This window comes from Numida meleagris, chromosome 2 (assembly GCF_002078875.1).
Source record: "Numida meleagris isolate 19003 breed g44 Domestic line chromosome 2, NumMel1.0, whole genome shotgun sequence".
Classification (NCBI taxonomy): Eukaryota; Metazoa; Chordata; class Aves; order Galliformes; family Numididae; genus Numida; species Numida meleagris.
The window spans coordinates 100,995,609-101,012,450 of record NC_034410.1 but is presented as its reverse complement, the minus strand read 5'-3'; the positions used below and the strand labels follow the sequence as shown (position 1 = coordinate 101,012,450).

The window sequence follows — 16,842 nt, the reverse complement described above, 5'->3', positions numbered from 1 at the left end:
GCAGTGTGATCTGTACAAAATTCACTTCACACTCCTCTATGATGAATAGTATCTTTTCAAATACAGAAGTTAAGAGAGAAACTGGTGTGAGAAGCTTCCTAAAGATGTCCTGCATCATTCTTTGACTTCTAAAACCTTACTGTTGACACTACTACACTTTTATCTAAGGCAGGGAAAAATGTCTGGACCTGCAATAAGAGAAAGAAAACACGCTTTGCTCTCACATTTGCAAAGGGTCCGTTTCAAATACATTTACATGAATGAGATATTCTTTGAATAACTTGTCTTCGTCTGAATAACAAATGTGGTTTTCATGTAAACGGTGCTGTCACCAAAACAATGATGACCATCACACATCTGCCAGCATTTGTTACGAAACTGAATAAAACAGACCGAGTGTCCTTAGAAAGAGCTGTGGTAACTGATGGTTTGATACCCTAAGCAAATGAGTTATTTGCATTGCAAAGGAGGATCAATTTTTTCACAAAGGTGACCTGGTCAATCCCCATATGGAGAGCAGAAGCAGTATCACCCCTTAAATTCTCTTCTTCAACCTCATACTCAAAGTAGCGAAGACACGCATACACTAGATGGAGCTATCTACCTCCTCCAGGCACACAAAAAGTCAGAAAATTGAAGCAGATATAACAAAGAAGGTGGTGAGAAAAAGGGCAGTAAAAAATAAAAATTGAAGTACTTAGGACACACTGCTTACCTAGCTGGACAAGATATTGAATAGTTAAAAGTATCATGTTCTCCACACTTAGCAGCTGACTGCTGGTCAAACCCAGGAGCTCCAAATCCTTGTTTTCCAGCTGTGGAATCTTGTAGCAGTTCACCAGCAAGGGACTTACAACAATATCACCAACATTGCCATAGAAATAAGGTAAAGTGCCATAACCTTTCACAAAAGAAACAAAACAAAAACCAGAAATTCACAAGATATGTCGCTACATGAAATCACGTACAACATACACATTTCCAAACTTCTCCTAAATGTTACCTTGCCATATATACTCCATCAGTGACTGCTCTTGACATTATAATTGCTAACAAAATAAATGAGATAGGCCACTTTTCCTTTAACATTTTTTTACAACAAAGTATCACACAGATTTGCAAAAACTATGGATAACTGCATATTAGGATAATTATTATTATTTTTATCCCAATACAAATGAGAATATTATCTGTTTGGGTCTTACCCTGACCTTTTACACATTCTCCGTAATACAGTGTGCAAAAAAAACAAAAATCAATGGACGCAAAAGAATATTGATCTTAACATTACAAAAGCAGCATCAGTATCACTAGAATTGATTCAGCTAGTGCAGTATTACCTTGACTAATTTCACTTTTCTTCCATGTTTTCTTTCTGCTTTCATGAACAGGTTAAATAAGCATCAACAAATAAACATGGTGTTCTGTCAGGTAACGCAGATGAGGAGAACAGACTCTCTCTTTTCCTTGAGAATGTTTTCCTTTTAAAAAAAATTTCCGCACAGATTTTGCCAGACCCATCATCCATTTGGGTACATCTGGTTCTGTACTATTAATAGGACTCTGTTTCTCAGGGACACTAACATTTAGCCTAGCTGAGGACTCCACTGGCAACTCTCCAAGAGCCTAAGGGCTGCATTCAATTTGCACTTAAGCTGAACTGTAGACACCCTCATCTTTAATAATGAAATGTTTCTCTGAAAACATTAAAGCACCACACTAGAGCTTTAGAATATGTTTCTAGAAAACAAGACAAACCAAAAGAAGTGTAACCCTAACCTTGACGGTTTTACTGGTGTAGATGTCCCTGCTAATTCTTTTGAAATTGTGAGTGTCAGTATTATCTGTGCAGGTGAGGACTCTGAGAACTTCTCCATTTCTTCATGAATGATAAACTATTCCATGGATTGGACAGACAGGCATTTTCTGTTAACACTGAAGTTACTTTATATAAGGATCTGTACCATGCTGGACTGGAAAGAGATTTGAAGAGTTAAAAATAAAATCTCTCCTCAAAATTTTCACAGTCCTGGGCAACCCATCTCTGTTATACTTTATGCCTATCTTGTTCAGCTTGAGAAGAATATTCACATTACGAGTCACACTTTTGCAGCAAAAGCAATGTCTTTCTAAAGGTTAACAATGTACTCATACAGCTAAAGAATTTTAAAAGCCTGATCTGTTATCTCAGTTGCTTACAGTAATTATAGACTATAAAAGACAAAAAATTAGTACAGTTCACTTCTGATTAGTCAGTTCCCATCAATTTTCAGGTTCTCCTGTAGAATTCTTGGGCTTCAAGATCCAGACTATAAACGCTGCAGGAAATACTTTCTTGTAAGTTGTTTACACTGGAAAGCTATTTTCATTACATAGAAATATTTCTATTCTTGGATTTTACAAAAATGTCATTTGTACAAAATTTCAGCTTGTCCAGAGGTTTTGTAGAAATTTGACCATGACATGACCTGTTTGCAAATCAGGTTCTCTCAGAAATCTAACTTCAAATTTTAAGTGTTGAGCAACTAAAGCAAACTGTCCACAACAGAAAGACTACATATTGTACTGAATGTAAGAAGCAACAAAAAGAAACAAAACAAAAAAACCCAACACTTTTCTCCTAGGGGAACATGCATTTGTTCAAAATGCAGAATTTGGCTCCCCAGTGTAAAACTTACCTATCAGAATCACTGGTCTGACTCCCGAGTTATTCAGCAGGTTTTCAGGAACAATTACAGTCTCCCCTGCTGGGATGGGTTGAGGCTGTAAAATTCCAGTTAACATGGATTGAGGAACTGGGACTGACAAAAGAGGCTCTATAAAATAAAGAAAAGAGAAGCTTCCATTACTAAAAGGCTCATACTGTGATTTGGCCATATGAACAAATAAAAAAAATAACTACAGATCACAAACTGTAATAAAATTCAAAAGGCCTCTGCATTTCCTGCTATAGCTTTAAGTAATTTAAATTAAGAAGCTATACTCTCCTGTAGCCCCACCCCTAAAATAAAACTTTTCTGGCCACTGTATTGTTGGTGGGACTGAGGGAGGAAAACACGGGTTTGAATATGCATCTTCAAACAAAGCCAAGTACTAACCCAAGAGGCCATCTCTAAGGCAGAGGCTACCTCTCAAAAATACCTATCAGTAAAAGGGAAGCAACTGGTCTGACTTATGGCCTAGACGTATGTAGATAAGAAAGAAAACAGAAGCCAAAATCTCAAAGATGTCCTTAAGCAGTTGTTAGAAGGATAAAAATGAAACTATGCATGAAGGTGCAAAAGTAGCTTTCACATGTAAAGAGAAACAAAGTGCAAAATTCTGTCATATGTTATCAGCTTTCAATGGGAAGCCTGCTTCAGAAGTTTCTCGGGCTTCTTTTGGTTGTTTGTAACAGATTTTTCAAACAATGCTATCTACAGAAAAACATCACAGGCAGCGTGGATGAATGTATGCGTGCATATGCTTTAGCTGTGGACACAGCTGTGATTGACTGGAGGTCCTCAAGTAGGCAGAACTGCTCAAATGGCCCTTCTACTACGTAACCCCTCTTCCCATGATAAATACCTCTGAAAATAAATTCCAAAATATCTCGAAACCAAATCTTCCAAAGCAGAATTAAAAATAGGTTGTACACGATGACAAATGTTTTGGGCTTTTTCCTTTTCCTTGTGTGTTAATTCTCCTATTCTACAGAGAGATCAGTAATTGCATATTCCGCTTTATAAACTATTCTGACTCCCACAACTGCGCAGTCCTTAAATAGCAAACAGTTTTATTAGTAGTCATGTATGAAGAGGTATTGATGTGTATTGATGACGATTCACACATGCTCATACTAAATCCTATTTCGTATCATAGGTCCCTCCTAGAGCTTTTCCACACACAGGCCTCTTGGCTTCACAAACTTTTCCTTCTAACCAAAAATGGGGACATCAGTGTGCTGTGTTAGGCCAAAATTACATAAATGCACCTTTCCTGCACAAGAACTAACTGTCCTGTTTCAGCAGCATGCCACACCAGATGGAGACACCATATTCAAGCAGAAGGCTAACGGAAAGCCTACAAATATGTTCATATATCCACACACCTGCACAATTCCAGAAGAGCTATGTCTGGGGAAGTTAGGTAACTTAAGATCCTTCTCAGGTAACTTTAGATCTTCCTTTTCTCTCCCTTTGAGGGGCCAAGAGTTTTGCTTTCCCATCGTCTCATCTTCGATTATGGAAACAAAGACCAAATAATTGTGTGCTGTTCTGAGGCATCTGAAAAGCTCTCCACGGTGTTTTTAATTACTTCAGCAAGCTCAGTGATGTTTTCTGTGCAATCCTTAAGTGAAGCAGCACAGGGCTGCTGGTGTGCCTGAGTACAGCTTTTTACAAATGAAATCTTTATATCATTCAAGTTTTACCTGTTCTAGTTGAGGGTCGAATCGTAGGAACAGGTACCACTAAACCAGGAGGAGGGACTGGGGAGCCAGGAGACCATCCCCGATGACGTTTCTTCGGTGGTCCAGAACTGGACATTGATGCTGTGAAAAAAAGCAAAAACTCATTCTAAACTCCACTCTTTTGAATGACCTGGCTCCAGCCATTTCACAATGGTGTTGAGCTGTTTCACACTACAGAGCTTCTGAGGTTTACACCTAGGCTTACACGAAGCCAGACTATGATGTGAGAAATGCTGCCACCTCTGTTAAAAACTACAGTGTTGTCATCACCAGAAAACAAATGGATCTGTAAAGACTGAACTGCAGAAACAGCTATGATGGGAAGAAAACCCAAATCCTGAATTTCAGGTCCAACAGCTGCTGCAGCTTAAAAAGAACACAGAGCAGAGTTTTATTTACCTTGGTCTCCAGCTGCACAGGCAGGGCTAGGAGAGCTCAAGTGAGGCACTGGCCGAGAGACTGTAGAACTCAATACATTACTTCTTCCTCCATTAGCGTTTCCATTAGCAACATCAGTAGCACGCAGTGAAAGAGGAGCTGAGTATAATAAAATACAGAGTGTGTGGCTTGAGAAAATCTTGAAAACAAACAAACAAAACAATACGGCAGCATGCACACAAAAAAGAATAGGGCAAGATGCCTGACTAAAAGCATGAAGAGTACTTAGCAGATGATAATTTGGACATAGGCTGCAAAATCTTAACCTTGAAGTAAGATCTCTGCATTTCAGGGCAGAAAAAATTGGATGAAGAAAAAGTCCAAAATACCCCCACCAGAAAAAAAGATTACACACAAAAAAGTCACCGGTAATCTTGTGAAACGTTTTTCAGACACTGAGAATTTTAAAAACTGCACATCATAAATTCAGTTCATAAAAGTTTCTAAGTCTCAGTGGTAAATCTACTTATTTTTCTCCCAATTATCCACACGCCATACACATTAAGTCACTACAGGACTCCCATCTGAAGCCTCAGCATGGGAGACATGGCAGTTTGCTGTGCAGTATACGTGCTCTAAGCACTACTGAGGCAAACCATGCTTAACTTTGCTATCTCTGCCTAAGACAATCCTCCAGTCCCAGCTGGCCTGACACACTGGCAGGCCCCACTACATTCAGATCACAAAAGGAAACTACAGAAGCAGAGATCACAAAAAGTTATCTTCATACTTCTAAGTTCCTTCTTATTCTTTTCCACAGTCTAATCTTTTTAGAAGAAAAGAAAAGGAATATACTGCCTAGAGTGGATATGGAGCTCAGTGGGAACCATGGCTCCTTTCCTATCTGCCAGCTCCACTATGATTTAACTCGTGGGAACATATTCCAGGAGCAACAGCAGGAGGTGGTACTGCAGCTTGTTGATGTTGGCTGCAACAGAAAGAGCCTGAGACTATTTGGCTTAGAACACTGAGACATGAACTCCAGCCGCTGTCATTCAAATGAATTCAGGTACAAAATTATCAGGTTGCCAATTCACAAAATTTGAGTAACGGCACTTGCCCATTGCAAGCTCCCCATTTGTACTCCCATGTCCATACCATCTGGTATGGACAGATCTGGTGGATGTGGCTCAATTACAATTACAGTACAACGGTAAGTTGAAAAGAGTGGGAAGTAATTCCCCACGCATGACGAATTCTCTTACTCAAGTAAAGAGGGGGAAAGTATTAGTATACTGAAGATACAGCATACTAGAATACTTAACTGCAGAATTTGCTGGCATTTTACACAAAACTGTGTTAATGACTTCTTCAATACAATATGTTCCTTAGGAGCAATACAGCAGTATGTATATAAAGTAGCACAGATAATGCATTATGTACAAAGCATAATGCTCACATGCTTATATGAACCAAGTAAACATATATTTTTCCTTATTCAAGCATATTTCCCTACACTATTTGTGATAATTTTCATTGTTTAAAGGGCTAACTAGAATATCACAACAGAATACCTAAATGAGGGGTCTCGGTGCCACAGTTGAGACTTCTAATTTATTAAACATAAAATACAGAAATGATCAATTAAAACACTACATATAGTAAACCTCCTTTAAGTGAGACTGTATTCCACAAAATGCATCTGGAGTAACCATACTCATTACAAAAAGAGAAAAGCACACAGCTCTCAGTTATTATGGCAAGAATCACAGTCATAACAAGAGATGACTTTTCTGCTCTCCTAGATGTCTTAGCAAGTACAAGAGTGATATGATATGCACTTCTATCAGAATGTCAAATCTGAAAGCCAGGGTGTGGTTCTGTTTAAAGACAGTAATGGCCATGGATAATCTGGAAGAATGTGAGGACTTCGGAGAATACTAGTGAACGTTCTCCTTTTTCCATCTCTAAGATAGTTTTCTTATTTCTTTACTGCTAAGCAGATAATTCCCTTGGCTTTCAGTTGTCCTGGAAAGCAAAGTGCTACCTGGAGCAAATGTCTTTCCTACGACCTGCACTGACAAAGCCAAAGGTTTCACGATGTTCTTGTTCCGAGATGGGTCTGGAGTTCCACTTAAGTTAATAGCAGAAGATGATTTTGCTGGACTGAACACTGAAGAATCTGAGAAAAGAAGATGTTTAACTAAGTAATAATTGAAAACTATATATATCAGTATATATATTTTGTACCATATAAGCACAAGCATGCATACATATTTATTTATACATCTTTGCAAATAATGCAAACAAACTATTTTACACTTAAAAAATCATTTAAAGATATCTTACAGGAGTTGTAACAAACATTTACCAGGCATTTCTGTAGAATCTAATCAAATCTACTAAATCCATGATAGATCTCTTTCAGAATACTTTTCTTTCACATACCAATTGAAAAATATTTTAACTGTAAAGAGTCTGCTCTCAAAATTGCTCCTTAACATACACCTGCGGGATAAGCAAGCAAACACATTTATCCCGTGTTACAGATGAGAAAGCTAAGGCAAAGAGTTGGTGTGACTTGTCCCCAGCAAGCACAGTGAATGGGCACTTTGAATTAGCTGCCTAAAAGGCTCTGGAATCTCTGCACATGAGACTTTCAAGAACAGGTTGCAAAACATCTGTCAGACTCAGACAAGCCTGACTTAAGGCATAAAAAAATCAAACACATAACCTCTGGAGATCACCTTACATCCCTGCTATCTACAAGGATATGAAAAGTGTAAGCCTGCATAAGAAATGCTTAAGAAAAAAAGATCTTAAAAAAAAATCTGCATAAGAAAAAAAAAAATCTAAAGTTTGCCCAGTATGTAAATCATAACAGGTTCAAAAGCTCTCTGCATGCTGACATTAAGCATTTCGTACCTGCCATTTATTTCAAAGAAAAATTCTACATTGGGATGCTGGTACACCGGCAAATCCAAACTTTTCTTCCCAGGGTGAAAGAACATTATCTCCACATCTATGCAGAAAGTTGTTTGCAAGAAATAAGCTAAGTTCACCTACAGATGTCCTAGTAAAACAGCCAGGGGAAAAAAAAACAGAAGGCAAAGACCAACTTGATCTGCCAAATACATTCCCCTTCAGGCGACACGCCATTTGGTGAGGAAGGATGGGGAGGAGGAGAGTCTGCTTTGCCAGACGAGCAACTGCAATGGGGAAAAAACAGGAGCTTCTAGGGTTGCTCCAGCAGAAAGCCTTGTCCACGTTCACAGGACAAATGCCGTGCAGCCACCAAACAGACTGCTAGCTCAGGGGTTTTGTAAGATAACACTGGTCTCTCATTTTGTCACGTTTGTTTGTTTATTTTCACCCACTCTCATTCTAATACATTTTTCTGAAATTCTATGCGTGAAATCAGATGGCTGGTATGTGTATAAACATCACACTGACACCTAAGCAGGACTTGTAGTACTACCTTTTATTAAAATAATTTATCCTTCTATCGTAAAACCCCTCTAGTTGTTTACCATCCTTTAAACGAGTGAAGTTTTATCTCGTGTGTCTGCCTAAACAGAGTATCTGATCCTGTTCAAAGTTTCGGCCGCTGCAGTAATGCCAATTGAAATAGAGCTCCTTTGAAATGGAACTGCAGCTTCCCATGCTGTTCTGAAAGAAGCACAGTGTCATGGCCACACCACACTGTCAAGTTTAACTAGCATATTTGAAAATTCCACTATACTCTGATTTCTATCATGAAATTACAATTTCAGTGCAGTACTCAGCGTGACTGTCTGCCTACAGGTGTTTTCTAGGACATGGAGACTTAACTATTGCCTTACAAAAGCAGAAGACAGAAATACTTACATAAGTTTAAAGGGAAAAATGGGTGAGTTGACAAGAAACTGAAAACAATTTCAAAAAGCAACTTGCAAATGAGTACTCCCATTTTAAAACAACACACTATTCAACCTGAAGTACAAGTAGCTATGCAATCCTAGGAGAGAAAAAGCCAGACCTTTATGGGCAACACATGCCAGAATTCACACCAGAGGAAAAAGGCACCCTCCCCCCTTCTCCTGGTCACAGGGATTTCATATGTATGGATGTGGCATTATCTTCACTAGAAGATAACCCAGAACGAGATGAAAAGGTCTGGGGCAACTGTGACCTAAGAATACAAACAGTGACACAGAAAAACCAAGCAGACTGAAAATCACAGTGAGTGATAAGGAGAAAGCAGTATATAAAAGGTGTATCTATTAACTTGGCAGGTACAATAGAAGACAAAGCTGTGTTAAATATTGTGTCATTTGTTATTTCAAATAAATAGGTTCGCATGCATCTGCACAGTTCTCACGGCAGTCTCTGGAAGCCAATGGATCATGCAGTGAAATGCAGATGTGTTTGAATGAGACTCTCATTTCATTCTAACAAAAGCCTAAAGCATACAGACTGCTAAACAGAAAGAGGGTTGGCCACCCGGAGAAAGGATTTTTCTGAACATATTGATTAGTGACTACAGTTTCATTAAAAAAAACTATGTTCAGTTTTTGTTTGCTATGCACTTATAGCTTTTTTTTTTTTAATACTTTTCTTTCTATTTGAATAAGCTTGTTTTTTTCATCTGCATTTCATCCTCCTCTAGAGGGATTTCTGTCATGGCACATATATAGCAGGCACTTACAACCACCAAACAGAAAGCTTCTTCCTGCTTTTAATTGTTCAAGAAATAGCAGAAACAGACATAAAAACAAAAAACAACATAGATAAAGCTTCAGTGAAAGAATGAGAAAACAAAGCTCAAAGAGAAGCTCCTTAACTATTTGTGGGAAATAAATTTATGATGCTGCTTCTTTGTCAGCCAATGTCCCTTTGATTTTTATTGTTTCTCCTCAGTCAAGTATGTCATCAATAGCATTTTAGAACTGGAAAGCACATATGAGATGCATGCTAGCTCACGTAACATAAAAAAAACCTGTATTTGTAAGGGGAATTGCTTTAATTTTTACTTTTACCCATGTGGAAATAAATAAGCAAATAGATAAATAAGAACTGTACTGCTCAGCCCCAAAGGAGAATTTTTTTTTCCATTTCTAGGCAAATACCTTAATCTATGCACACGAAGTAAAGAGCTTGCTATGAATGTGTAATTCAATATTTTGAGAGCCACAAAATGAAGCAGATACAGGAAACAAAGAATCAAATAAATTAAACAAGAGATCATTTAATGCTTCTTAAAGGACCTTTCTTATGAAGAACAAGCTCATCTTCAACCTCATCTGGCTCTTAATCTTTCCCACAGCAAATTCTGAAAGGTATCCTCCCAGCTGTAATCTATACATGGCTCAAAGTAAATACTCACTTGTTTATGGCATCTCTAAACCAACAATATCTGAGGTAACTAACCACCCCAATGGTTATCTTTATAGCACTTTCAGCTCCTACCTGTCTGAGTGAACCCTGATTTGTATCCATTAGCTGATCCACCCTCTGGGGTCGTGGACGGTGACACCGCAGAATTTGGTTTAGCAGAGAGGCTAGCAGCAGATGATTGCCTGCTTCTACATTCTGCAAACGAAGCAGCTACAGTACATATTAACAAGGCCTGCCTTCCAGCCGGAAAGTTCAGCAACACAGTGGTGAAAGGTGACAAAATGTTAAAAGCGTACACACAGCACATACAACAAACAGCGGCAAATGGCAGCAGTCAACAAAAATACAGCTCAAGCAGTTTAGTCAACTTTGTCTTCTAATTAAGAAAACCTCCCCGGGGGCCACTGAGAGTGCCAGGCAAATAGAGACCAGATGCTGCAAAATGGCAAGAGCCCTCAAATCTCAGCTTGCAAGACAACTGAAGGTACTGGACATATCCCAGGAAATGCTATGTGGCGCAACCTTTATACAAACCATCATATGTTGCCCTTTAGAAGGAAAATTGTGCTGACGCTCGGATTCTTAGTATGTGTCCAGAAAATGTTCAGGGAGATCCCAGCCCTGGGAACGTCTGTCTGGATGAAAACTCGGTTGAGGGAGGAGAAAATGACTTTAAAAATCTCATATTAAAACTGAGATCTAATCAGGCTTTGTTTGAAGAGATGGGGCGTTCAACTTCTCTTCCGATTAGACCTTTAATGTAAGTAGATACTGAGGGGTTTCTAGATGTATGGTATAAAGAGGGGGGTAGAGCCCATCAAAATAATGCCCATGAGGTCCATTTTTGGTCAATTTTCTAAACTTTTGTACGTTCTCAAAACACATGTAATCAGCAACCAAAAGCTAGCCTTGTATCCACCTCTTCCACACCATCACATATCACATCTGTGATTGGAAGAAGGTTTAAAAGTAGCTTTTCATGTGTGCTAACCCTGACAGTATGCACCATGCCATACATTGACGCCAGTGGAGTGAATATCAGGGGGTTCAGGAAAAGGACTCAAAGCCAGTTCTATTCCCCTCCTTGCATCTCAGCATACCAGTAGCCTAATTATTGCCTCCCCCCCGAAAAAAAATCTACAGACAGTGAAACAAAATGAAGCATGACTCTAGATTACGCTTTCTAACCAAGGAAAGATTAAGTGATTGTTGTGAATAGTCTTGCATATGAACACCAGCAGGCTGCACAGAATGTTCCAACCAACCAATCTGCTAAGTAGTGCATCAGACTGTACTGTATTGCATGGACAAATCCCTTCATAATTCATGGAAAAATAATGTAAAACAAGGTTTTCTTTCTCAGTATTTGGAACTCTTAAGTTCTACCAAATTAAATTTCAGTAGTTCTTGTGAAAGATGCTGCTGAAAAACACATCCACTCTGAAGTAGTAGATAATTATACTTGTAATCAAGAAAAACAGATGAAGACAAGATCGCTTTGAACCACAAACTGATAGAGTACTATAATTACTCATACAGCTTGGTGATAATCATCTCTCTGGTGTCCTGTTGCCATTCACATGAGGATGCGACTCTTCAGATGTGTGTCAGTCCTCCTGTGGAGTTTTTCCTCTCCTCATCCACTTTGGAACAACAGGCACCAGCTCAAACTCTGTCCTTACTGAGTGACAACACAGCTGAGGAAGACAGGCAGCCAGCATATGTATCATCTTAGCAGGCAGTGAGTAGGTAAACTGTTCTCTCCTCAAGATTTTGTATGGCTCTAGCACAAAAATCCTGCATCCATAATTACCAGACCCCCTTGCCTTGCTTTTGGGTTGCAAATGTCACCTCTTTAGCAGATTTGTTAACAATACTACAGAGGTAGAGGGTAAGCCCATGTATAAAACAGCTGGTGAATGGCACGAGTATGCATAATCTCTCTTCTTTCCTTGCAATCCGTGAGCTGAGCTTTCGTAATACAATGATGTGCTGGCTATCCTCAGGCATTAGCCAAATTGAATTGCACCTGCTAAGATGAATATCAGTGTAAAGCCAATGCCAGAGCCCTGGCTGTGAGTCATCTTGTTTTAGGTACAGAAAAGAATCAGCAGATTGAGGAATCTTGTTTCTTCTACCAAGGCAGCTGCACATCTCAAGGACAGATTTAGCTCTCCCAGTGGAAGCACTGAGAGACGGAAGAAAACAATTTCTGTTTGCATGGTTACTAATAAAATACAAAAAATCTCTTTGGCACAATCCAGACTTCAAAGAAATCATAGAGAATTTTTCTTTCAATCAGAAAATAAATTCATTTTCGATATTTTCTTTTTAATGCATACATTTTCAGCAGCAACTTTTGCTTTTTCATTCAACATCACCTTAATATTATATTAAAACCCCAAGTGAATGGGTGTCTTAATTACCTTTCCAGCAAATAAGAGGTCCCTTTGACAGTACACCTTGGGAACTTCTTACTAGGTAGTACTTTAAGTGCTTCTGCTTCTTTGGCTGAGTGGTTAATTTCAGGTTGATATGATTGGAGAACTCTGTGAAGTACCGAAATCCTCTTTCTCCACAGCCTATACAATTCCCAGAAAATCCTGGATGAATGAAGCAGAAGGTACACACAGATTGAACAGCGTGTGACAGCTGCTAGGAATGAAGCTGCTTTAACCTACCTGCACATCCAGTTCAGAGTGCCTCGAGGCCACCAGCCAGATAGTTACCATAGATGCGCTGCTCAGCACACACATCAGGCAGCAGCCAAACACAGGCAGATTTTAGTCTTTACTTTTCTGAAACTCTTCCATCTTTTCAGGTCATACTAACTTAGGCCAAAATTCTACCACCGCTGTTCCACCCTACGCAGAGCAAAGAGCTGCTTGTTGGGTTGGGAGAAGCTATGACGCCACGAAAGGAAACTTCCATAAGGTCTCCTACTTCCCTTCCACATTTCTATCAAAAACCATGGCTTCCAAGCCAATTTCTTCCTTCCCTCTCTCAAAATAGTGCCTGACCCATAGTATGCACAGCAACTGTGTGTGGCTAAGGTTAACCTAGTATCTAGTGACTTTCTCACTCTCCAAGTAAGGTGAACCTTGCACCTTTAATATTAAAGACTTAAAACCAGTCATTTAAAGTCATGCTTATATTTTCATGGCAAAAGTTCTTCAGAACGTTCTTAAAAACCTACAAGCTTTCACAAAAGTAACAGATTTAGGAGCAGGGTAGGCAGAGGCTACTTTTCTGCAATGTTTCTGACGTGGCTTCATAAAAGGGGAAAAATTTTGAGTTGAGGGTGAGGGTCCATACTGAGGACTATATACACCCTTGACATAGCTGTGAATGGCACTGGAAATCAGTGACAATACTGTACATAGACTACAGCAGTCTGAAATCTTCTAGAACAAAGCACAGAGTATATTCTAAAACAAGCCTGCCTTAAAATCCTTGTTGCTTGAATAAATCCACTTCCTTTATTATCCGGTGCTGAACAATCAGAAACCTTTGGCTTAACTGCCACTCCACTAATCTTTGAATTCCTTTCAATCTTTAATGAAAAAATATTTAATATTCTTTCTGGAACATCAGTAATGATTTAAAATAGAGCAGGGCTTATAAATACCTCGTAGAAATCTTTTTTTTTTTTTTAATTCCATTTCTCTGTTCAAGATCTACAACAGAACCAATTTTTCACCTTTGTTGCTATCATTAATTACTACAAAGCAAGGCACCTTGGAGAATAGTTTCCCACACTCACCTCATAAAACTCTCAGTTTTATAAAAAAAAAGATATTCAGTCTGTCAGTCTGACAAAATGCATTTTCCATATAAGTCTAATTAATTTGGCAACTGTCTTTAGCCTAATTTTGCCTCATCATCGTATTTTACCATTGTGTTGCTGGAGATGCTGAGAAGCAGACTTCCTTTGCCTTGTTTCTCTTGGAAATTAATCGGTTCTTCCCTTCTCCCTTGCAACCCATAGAAACTACTGGCACATGTCTACAGTTTTCAGAAATAGCCATCTCACAGGGTTACCAAGTCAATTCCTGTGCAACAGTTACACAGGCACAGTTATTTAAATATGTAACATCAGCAATGCCAGAACACAGTTGTGAGTCAGTAGGCTCATTATCAAATGACATCAGAGACGATAAATTGATACAAAGCTCCAGGTGTGAGGTGGGGAGCTTATCCACAAAGACAAGTACTATCACATCTGATCAGACTGAACATCAGCTCTCTGTGTATCAGATAGCTTGTATTGATCAACTCTTGACATTTTCCCTGTTTACTGGGGAGTAGTTCCTATGAGGATGGCAATAAACACCAGAGTACCCCCCCACGACCCCACTTCCCCAAATATACCCAGTAAGGACACATCACACAGCAGCTCCCATCTAATTTTCCCCAGTGAAATCTCTGCCACAGGTCCAAGGGTTTACAGAATATTAAATAGGGTTAAAGGAGAAACAACATTAAAGCTCATCAGTACAAAGAGGAGGTGTTTTCAATTGGTATTAAAATATTGCTAGAATGGACAAGAATTTGAGCCATGAGGTTAAGAAGGGGCATTTATGCTTCATTGTTCATTAATTTCATTAATTTCTTCTCTGATGAAATGTCTTTCTGAATGTATGCTAGGCAGCACAGTGACTGGAGAGAGAAATTAGAATGTAAATTCAAAACAGGATAGAGGTGCCAAAATACATTACATCACTTCTACTATTCTGTTAAAACGTGAACCAACTGTGAGCCAGGCAGGAACATCCAGGTGCTTTTCTCCAACGACCAAGAAATATTCCCGTATTAAAATTTAGAAACTCATAAATGTAACCAGTTTTGATGTAAATGTATTATCAAAATCTGTGTATTAGTTTTCAAGAGCCAAACTGCCATCAGAGCTCCTATTGAAAACTATGTTCCTGATGGAGAGAAGAGCAGAATTTGCCTGTTAAACTACAGAAAAAGAGTTCATCATCATGATGAGCATCACAGCTTCATGAGCATATTTCTTCTTTAAATGAAAGCACTGTAAGCATCGGAAGAAATAAAGAGTACTTGGATAGTTCACACTGCCAGGCATACAATTGTTTCCAGCCCACACAGAAATCATCCAGCTTCTGTTGTGGCTAACTGTGGAATCAGGGATTTATTTCAAAATGGGCTTTTATGGCAGGTTCAACTATGGATTTAACTTAATAAAAACAAGCCTCTTCTCAACACATTTCTAATAGAAGATCATCAGTTGAAATGACTTCAGATAATTTCAAACCAACCTTTTTCTCTGAATTGTTATGGTACAAAGAAAAAAAAACCTCTTACCTAAAAGTGCATTTTTTCCATGATCATCTGGCAAAAACCGCTTGTCGACTGCACAGACTAGAATGTGCTCAGGAAGGTTCGGAGACTTGGCTCCTACTAACAGGAAGCCTGCTGGGATATCAATTTGCTCCGTGCACAGAGATACTAATCGTAAATCCTTGCCCGCTTGACAAAAACCTAAAAAAAGTAAAATCAAAACAAATGATACATCTTTAGAAGACTTTTTTAAATTATTTATTCTTTTTATCAGTTCCATTAACAAATGGGGTTTCACAATCTGATGCTGTGTTTTCTTCTAATGTATATTGTTCAAGGGAAACTGATACAGCATTCTAATCAGATCCACTAGCTCAGGGGTTCAAAGACAACAGATAAATACACTATTTTAAAGAAATCCTGAACACGTTCAGGAAGAGAACTAAGACTATAAAGACAAGAGATCAAATGGCTCAGAAACTGTTATTTTTTCCACAAAAAATAAGATGGAAAACTTGTGATTTTATTGCAGAAAATAGCTCTTAAACACCCCCAAAGAATTATTTTTTTCTTTGCGAAATCTTAGCTTACAGTCTAAGTTCAGAGGAATCAGTTTTGTTTTTGTTGCTTGCCTCAGGCTGGCACTGGTACATAATCACCACTAAATAGTACGAAGGTATGATAAAAAATGATGACTGGATTTTAATACTGACTATTAAAGGAATAATATTTTCAAATTAAATTTTAACTTGTCTCTAGATTAAGCATTTTAATAATTCCAGCAAACAAAAACGAGGTAATTCACTGCTTCAGTAAAAGCTTGCTCTCATCACCCTATCCGCTCTCCAGCTCCGTACTGATCATGTCAGCTCAGACACAGGTTTTTCAGAAAGCTTTTAGCATTCCTTCTCGCTTCTTTTTTTATAGAAATTCACTGAGACATCTCTTAGCTGGCTGTGTTTTTAGAGTTGTACAACATGCTTTCTGTAAATCTCCAGTTGAGTTGCTTGAAGTCTCAATGTGCTGCGCAACTTCAAGTCTCCAGTTCGTTTTTCCTGCACGCACATACGCAAAAACAATGAGAACATAACACTGGTTCTTGTACTGCTAGTTAGTACAAGGGTAAAGCCAGTGATGTGGGCAAGGTTGGGGACTGGAGTAAGCAGCGTGTAGGTCGCAGGCTGGGACACACCAAAAAGCAGCCCAGATGTGGCTCAGCACCACCGCAGCGTCCTTGGGAGCTCACAATGGGCTTGGCAGCCACCTGCTAGGTAGTCATGCTCAGGACTTTTGGAAGGTTGGATGAGATAGCTTTGTGGTTTTCGAAATTACAG

The 16,842-nt window shown here is 38.8% G+C and overlaps 1 protein-coding gene across 11 annotated transcripts in view; it reads right to left on the bottom strand.

The window, feature by feature from the left end:
* The window catches only part of GREB1L (growth regulation by estrogen in breast cancer 1 like), a 128,199-nt gene that overhangs the window by 34,265 nt on the left and 77,092 nt on the right, over positions 1-16,842 (bottom strand). For 8 of the 11 annotated variants that reach the window (XM_021385629.1, XM_021385631.1, XM_021385636.1 and 5 more), the window contains 8 exons: positions 15,533-15,709; positions 12,631-12,807; positions 10,277-10,414; positions 6,876-7,010; positions 4,850-4,987; positions 4,412-4,531; positions 2,679-2,816; positions 716-901 (listed from right to left, as the gene is read on the bottom strand). In XM_021385629.1, coding sequence (XP_021241304.1) covers positions 716-901; positions 2,679-2,816; positions 4,412-4,531; positions 4,850-4,987; positions 6,876-7,010; positions 10,277-10,414; positions 12,631-12,807; positions 15,533-15,709 — 1,209 coding nt within the window. The remainder of the gene's footprint in view (positions 1-715; positions 902-2,678; positions 2,817-4,411; positions 4,532-4,849; positions 4,988-6,875; positions 7,011-10,276; positions 10,415-12,630; positions 12,808-15,532; positions 15,710-16,842) is intronic. The other 3 variants (XM_021385637.1, XM_021385638.1, XM_021385639.1) reach the window with 2 other exon arrangements.